Source organism: Trichechus manatus, unplaced genomic scaffold (assembly GCF_000243295.1).
Source record: "Trichechus manatus latirostris isolate Lorelei unplaced genomic scaffold, TriManLat1.0 scaffold00076, whole genome shotgun sequence".
Classification (NCBI taxonomy): domain Eukaryota; kingdom Metazoa; phylum Chordata; class Mammalia; order Sirenia; family Trichechidae; genus Trichechus; species Trichechus manatus.
Window position 1 is genome coordinate 10,812,267 of NW_004444012.1, and position 7,980 is coordinate 10,820,246.

General features: G+C 37.4%; 1 protein-coding gene across 4 annotated transcripts in view; it reads left to right on the top strand.

The window, feature by feature from the left end:
* SNAP23 (synaptosome associated protein 23) overlaps positions 1-7,980 on the top strand; it is a 44,188-nt gene that overhangs the window by 15,849 nt on the left and 20,359 nt on the right. For all 4 annotated transcript variants that reach the window (XM_023735186.1, XM_023735184.1, XM_023735185.1 and 1 more), the window contains exons 3-5: positions 690-731; positions 1,741-1,789; positions 2,548-2,665. In XM_023735186.1, the coding sequence (XP_023590954.1) occupies positions 690-731; positions 1,741-1,789; positions 2,548-2,665 (209 nt within the window). The remainder of the gene's footprint in view (positions 1-689; positions 732-1,740; positions 1,790-2,547; positions 2,666-7,980) is intronic.

The window sequence follows — 7,980 nt, forward strand, 5'->3', positions numbered from 1 at the left end:
ACCTGATTCATGCCACTTTCTAAATTTTTTCCTGGTAGGAAGATCTAAAGATCACCTTGTAAGAAGAAAATAACTAAAATTATAGTGATCAACTTTCTCTCTCTTTTTTTTTTAATCCATTTTTTGAATTGAGGTGAAATTCACATAACATACAATTAACCATTTTAACGTGAACAATTCATTGGTGTTTAATGTATTCACAATGTCGTACAACCACAGCTCTCTCGTTTCAAAACTTTTTCGTTACCCTATAAAAGCACCCTGTACCCATTAAGGAGTCACTCCCCATTTCGTATCCCCCCAGTCTCCGGGTAACCTCTAATGTGCTTTCTGTTTCTATGGATTGGCCTATTCTGGATATATCACATAAAAGGAATCATGCAATATGTGACCTTTTGTGTCTGGCTTATTTCACTGAGTATAATGTTTCTGAGGGGTAACAGGTATCAGTACTTAGTTCTTTTTATGGCTGAATAATATTCCATTGGCTATATGTACCACGTTTATCCATTCATCCATTGATGGATCTTTGTTTTGTTTTAAAGGGAGGGATAGGCTAGCAATTTTTAAAGAGGGGGTAGGTTAGCAGTTTTTAAAAATAAGAGTAGAATTATCAGTATAGCCTATGATCAGATTTTTGTTGTTACATATTTTGCAATGTTAAAAAAACTCTCTTTTTTTTAATCTAGTCTCTGGAAAGTACAAGGAGAATCCTGGGTTTAGCCATTGAGGTAAGAAAGTATTTAATCATTGAGTTAAGTATAGAAACTGGATAGGGAGGGATCCTGATACAACTAGCAGGAGGTCCCTCGTCTCTCTGCTTGCTTCTGTCTTTTATGTCTCAAAAGAGATTGACTTAAGACACAACCTAATCTTGTAGATTGGTGTTAACAGTCGGGAAGGTATTACATCAATATGCTTTATGATTTGAAGCTAGCAATTGCTAAGATTGTCAAACCATGTGCTAATGGGCTGTCTTAGTTATCTAGTGCTGCTATAACAGAAATACCACAAGTGGATGGCTTTAACAAAGAGAAATTTATTCTCTCAGTCTAGGAGACTAGAAGTCCGAATTCAGGATGTCAGCTCCAGGGGAAGGCTTTCTCTCTCTATTGGCTCTGGGGGAAGGTCCTTGTCATCAATCTTCCCCTGGTCTAGGAGCTTCCCAGCGCAGGGATCCTGGGTCCAAACAACACGCTGCTCCTGGCATTTCATTCTTGGTGGAATGAGGTTCCACATCTCTCTGCTTGCTTCTCTCTTTTATATCTCAGAAGAGATTGACTAAAAATACAACCTAATCTCATAGATTGAGTCCTGCTTCCTTAACGTAACTGCCTCTAATCCTGCCTCATTAACATCACAGTGGTAGGATTTGCAGCATACAGGAAAATCACATCAGATGACAAAATGGTGGACAGTCATTCAGTATTGGGAAGCATGGCCTTGTTAAGTTGACACACATTATTGGGGAACACAATTCAATCCATAACATGGGCCTTTTCTATTTTCCCCTTTGGCAGTATAGAATATGACAGGGAAGATCAATTCCCCATGAATTTGTGACTTAATTATTTCATGCAGGGTTAATATGTTAAAATGTGTTGGTTTAAGACTACTAGTTATGTTTGTAGCTCTAATCCACTGAGAACTTGGATTTCTAAATGATTCTGTCTTGCTATTTGTCAGCCCTCATAGTTTTTGTTTTGTTTTGTTCTATTGGCTTTTTTTTTTTTCTTTTAGTCTCAGGATGCAGGAGTCAAGACCATGACTATGCTGGATGAACAAGGGGGTGAGTTGAGGTCGTTGGCAGAAACTCTTGATTTGACTTATGCCAAAAAACCCTATCAAATTAACCATGTAAAAAGTTCAATGGTTGGGAGTATCTTCCATTTGTAAGATCAAGGAGTGATATGTTTATTTCTGTTCTTCTGATTTGAGTTATATCATTTTCATTGCCTATTTGGGGTGGGGAGGCAACAATGCCCAATTGTATGACAAGTATGTGTTAGGCCAGCAGGGCACTGATGAGCTTATTGTGTGCATTTGGTTGTATGCACATTAGACATTATGATACTCTTGTATCATCCTCAGAGAGCAAATTAAGCCCTAAGACAGGTCTAGATTCTAGTGAGCTTGGGAACATCCAATATGAGTTGGCCCTGAGTAATCTGGTTTAGTTTTTATTAGTCTTGTGACAATCCTCAGGTTTTGAGCCTATTAAATGATAGATGATGTTCGGGAGCTGGTCTGGTCTAGTACACTTAATTTGGTTCCAAGAATGATCTTGAAACAAATCCTCGTGTACTCCTAGTCTACAAATTTCTCAAGAACAAATCTTTCCACAATAAGAGAGGCCAGGTACCCTCAGGATCAGTATGTGAGAGATTGTTTGCATGCTGGACAGCTTGTAGTATCTTCTGGTTCTGCTGTACTCACTGCAGTGGGTCATTGGTAGATTCAGGGTTGAACTTTACTAATCCATAATACCATTTTTTGGCTGGCATTATGACTGTAACACAAAATTTAACTTCTACAACTTGCTTACAGAACAACTAAAGCGTATAGAAGAAGGCATGGACCAAATAAATAAAGACATGAAAGAGGCAGAGAAGACTTTAACAGAACTCAACAAATGCTGTGGCCTTTGTGTCTGCCCATGTAATAGGTGAGTTGATAAATCAAGACCTTTAAAAATATAATTTAGATTCACTTTCCCTTCTTCCTCCTCTCACCAAAGAAAGTCGGAAGTGTGACTTTGTTAAGTAGGCTTAAGGTATTTCTCCTTTGGGCAAATTGAGCTTTTCATGTGGACATGTTCAGTGAAAACCATGGCTTAAATGACTGATTCTTGGATTAAGTACCAGTTTCATTTTTTATAATACGTGAAGAGGTTTGGAAATACATCTGTATGATACAGAGCAGGATGGAGTTAAGCGTCTTTTCCCTTCAAATGAAAAGTATTAAACAATATAGATATTTTGTGTTAGGCACTTGAGGGATAGCTAAGGAGTAAAGAACTTGGACCCTGTGTTAAAAAACTTACTTTGTGGTTGTATAGATGAGAAAGAATAGCAAAAAATAAAAGATCATATGTAATCCAGTGCTAGATCATGTGATAGAGGCTAAGGTTAGGGGCACAGTGGAGAACATCTTACAGAAGAGATAGGACTTAGGACTTGGGTTGGGCTTTGAATGATTAGGAGGATTTGCATGAACATGGAGGAACTGACGGGGCATTTCCTGTGGAAGAATCAGCATAAACAAAGATTAAGGAGGAGTTTGACTTAACTGACCTGAATGATTCAGATAGATGAGAAGTGGAAACTAAGATATAGGTAGGTGGTAGATGAGCTTGAATGCCAAACTAAGGAGTTGATGGACTAGAATGGAGTTTAAAATGCACACCAGGAGAAAAGTTTGAACCTTTTGTAGTCTAGGCTCGTGAGGCAGAACTTTGTCAGTGAGATTAGAGGAAAGAATAAGTCAAAGAGAGTTAATTTTAAATCAAATGACTCTATCAAATGTAAAGAAGGAAGAATCAAAAACGACTCTGAAGAGTTGGTGTCTCTAGTAAACTAGGATATGAAGAGTATCCCAGTGACATAAATGGTGGGGTTGAAAAAGAAGAGGGAGAGGCTTTGGAGAGTAAGGGTAGTCCCAGCAATTAGAGATGGCTGCTTTAAATACAATGCATTATGTAGTAGAGTCTTTAAACTATTTGTATATAGGATATGAGATTATGCTTGACACAAAGGAATTCATTTTTTTTTTTGGTGACTCCATTGTGAATATTTAAATCCTCAATGATGTTGACAACATTAAATGTATTCAGACCAAGGTGAGGTTGGGACTAAGGCAGTTAACGATTATCTTTTCTTCTGTTGGAAAGAACTAAGTAATCTTTATTTTAAAAAGTAACTAACAGAACAACTGCTTTGAACTTTACCCTTAGTTGAAACAATGTCTGGAGATTGAATGATTATTTTTACTGCTGAAAATTCATTTTTAAAGAGCTTTACTGTGATAGATTGAATTGTGTCCCCCCAAAATATGTGTCAACTTGGTTAGGCCATGATTCCCAGTATTGTGTGGTTGTCCTCCATTTTGTGATTAGGGTGGGATTGTAACACCCTTACTAAGGTCATATCCCTGATACAGTGTAAAGGAGTTTCCCTGCGGTGTGGCCTCCACCACCTTTTATCTTACAAGAGATAAAAGGAAAGGGAAGTGAGCAGAGAGTGGGGGACCTCATACCACCAAGAAAGCAGTGCCAGGAGCAGAGTGCGTCGTTTGGACCTGGGGTTCCTGCATGGAGAAGCTTCTAGTCTGGGGAAGATTGATAAGAAGGCTGACAGAGAGAGAAAGCCTTCCCCTGGAGATGACCCCCTGAATTTGGACTTTTAGCCTGCTTTATTGTGAAGAAATAAATTTCTCTTTGTTAAAGCCATCCACTTGTGGTATTTCTGTTACAGCAGCACTAGATGACTAAGATATACACAAACATTAGTACCTCTGTGTCTCAGCTGGTCTGGTAGATTAACCAAGAGTGGCATAAAAAGATTTACAGACTCTTAGTATTTTTACTCCTTACAGGAGTTAGGGTGGAGGAGCTTTTGATATATTGTCATACTTTTCAGATAAGTGTTTTCATGTGACAGCATTTTCTGTGCCATTTTTACTAGAGAAAATACATTTAAGTTACTTGTTGGCCAACTTTAGTGTTGGTTTGAGGATATGAGAAATTAAGATTTGACAGTTTCTTCCTAGTTTTATTCATTAGCTTCCTATTCTAAGACAAATCCATTGACCTGTTTCTACCTATGTCGACTCTGAAAATTTGTATTTTAATAACTATGACTTGTCTGCCAGGGTTTAGCAGATTACTTTAACCAAACAGGTTGTAAATGGCACAGATTATTTGACTCAAAGTCTTAGCTATGTTTTGAAAACTTACTTCATGTGCCTTTCTCCTGTGTTCCATGTTGACTCTTGGAAGAGTACAGAGGAGAGAAAGTCTAGAAGAGCAAGCAGGAAGAGATCCTCTTTAGAACCTGGAGCAAGGTCAGCTCTGAGTCAGAGGCTGATAAACAGAAAGAGCAGTGAATCCTGAGGTGGTCTAATATCATAGACAGTGGTCAGTGGAGCTACAGAGGGATTCATCTTATTTCCCTTTGTGTATTCCAGCCAAGCATAGGCAAGATTTTCTTGGAAAATCGTGAGAGAGAAGATAGAGTATGGCCCTGCTTTGAAGCAGTCTTCAGCCTCTTACCTAGTGGGTCAAGAGAAGGTGTGTCTTAACAGATGGAATCAGGGAGACTGCTAAAACAGAATGGTTGTTCCCTGAAGAGGACAGAGTAATTTCTTGTCCTCAGCTCTACCTCCTATCATACCTGCCAGTATCTTGCTCTTTCTAATCTTACCTGCTAATCTGTGTTTTGTTTAGGCTGATCACATAAATAGCATTGACATGAGCTTCTCCAAGGCCCACAAAGGGCGTTTGTGTATTGCTAGTACTACTATGAGTAGCAATAACAACCCAGGTTCACAGTTCTGTATATGTAATTTGGAAATCTAAAAAGCTCTGAAGGCCAACAGTTTTTTTTTTTAATCCCGTAATTTGGTGCCACAACTCATTAAACTTTAAAATGTGACCTGAACGGAAGCTATTTATAGTCTGTATTTATCATAGTGTAAATATTAATTTGTTTTGCTGCAGAAATATTAATGTATTTGATTATGTGGTACTGTTCAAAGTATCTGACATCCAAGAGTTTGAGGTGAGGGTTGTGAGCCTGTATAATAATTTAAACTCTTTCTATTCTAAGCACATTAAATTTAACCCTCACAGTAACATTAATGTAAGATAGGTTTTCTTTTTATTATCATTTTGCATATGGGGAAACGGAGGCATACAGACGCACTAGCAAATGGAAGAGCTGGAATTCAGAACCAAGCAGACTCAAGCAATAAGACAAGAAAAAGAAATGAAAGGTATCCAGATTGGAAAAGAAGAAGTAAAATTATCTCAATTTGTGGATGATATGATCTTATATATAGAAAATCCTGAAGAGTCCACAAGAAAACTTCTAGAGCTAATAGAGAAATTTAGCAAAGCTGCAGGATACAAGGTCAACAAACAAAAATCAGTTGGGTTTCTATACACCAGCAATGAGAACTCTAAAAGGGAAATTAGGGAAACAATCCCATTTAAAATAGCATCTAAGAGATAAAATACCTAGGAATAAATCTAACCAGGGACATGAAGGACTTACACAATGAAAACTATAAAACACTGCTGAAAGAGATTAAAGAAGACTTAAATAAATGGAAAGATATTCCATGTTCATGGATTGGAAAATGTAATATTGTTAAGATGTCTATACTACCCAAAGTGATCTATGCATTCAACACAATCCCTATCAAAATTCCAACAGCCTTCTTTACAGAAATAGAAAAGCCAGTCCTCAACTTTGTATGGAATGGCAAGGGGCCACGAGTAGCTAAAGCAATGCTGAAAGAGAAGAACAAAGTAGGAAGACTGACACTTCCAGATTTAAAAACATACTATACAGCTATAATAATCAAAACAGCTTGGTACTGGCATAACAATAGACATATAGACCAGTGGAATAGAATTGAGAATCCAGAAATAAACCCACACATCTATGGTCAACTGATTTTTAACCGGGGTACTAAGTCCATTCTATGGGGAAAGAAGAGTCTCTTAAATAAATGGTGCTGGAAAATTGGATTTCCACATGCAGAAAAATGAAACAGGATCCATGCGTAACACCACACACAAAAACAAATTCAAAATGGATAAAGGACCTAAATGTACAGATTAAAACCATAAAATTCTTAGAACAACAAGCAGGGGGAACAATGTCAGGCCTAGGTCTTAAGAATGGATTGTCTAACATAATAAAAGCACAAACAGCAAAAGACAAAATAAATGGGACCTCATAAAAATTAAACACTTTTGTTCATCAAAAGCCTTTACCAATAAGCATAATAAATATTTACGCACCCAACGACAGGGCTCCAAAATACATAAACTCTAACAGCATTGAAAAGAGAGATAGACAGCTCCATGATAATAGGAGACTTCAACATACCACTTTCGGTGAAGGACAGAACATCCAGAAAGAAGCTCAATACAGATACGGAAGAGCTAAATGCTACAATCAACTAACATGATCTCACATACACTGAACACCGCACCCAACAGCAGCCAAGTATACTTTCGTTTCCAATGCACATGGAACATTCTCCACAACAGACCACACGTTAGGCCATAAAGCAAGCCTTAACAAAATCCAAAGCATCGAAATATTACAAAGCATCTTTTCTGACCATCAAGCCATAAAAGTAGAAATCAGTAACAGAAAAAGCAAGGGAAACAAATCCAAACACATGGAAACTGAACAACACCTTGCTAAAAACTTCTGGGTTATAGAAGAAATTAAGGATGGAATAAAAAAAATTCACAGAATCAAATGAGAATGAAAACACATCCTACCAGGACCTTTGGACACAGCAAAAGCAGTGCTCAGAGGTCAGTTTATAGCAATAAATGCACACGTCCAAAAAGAAGAAATGGCAAAAATGAAAACATTAACTCTACAACTCAAACAAGTAGAAAGAAAGCTGCAAAAGAAGCTCTCGGGTGCCAGAAGAAAGGAAATATAAGAATTAGAGCAGAATTAAATAGAGAATAGAAAAACAATTAAAAGAGTTAACAAGACCAAAAGCTAGTTCTTTGAAAAGATCAACAAAATCGATAAACCATTGGCCAAACTGACAAAAGAGAAACAGGAGAGGAAGCAGATAACCCAAATAAGAAATGAGATGGGTGATATCACAACAGACCCAACTGAAATGAAAAGAATCATAACAAAATACTATGAAAAATTGTACTCTAACAAATTTGAAAACCTAGAGGAAACAGACAAATTTCTAGAAACTCACTACCTACCTAAA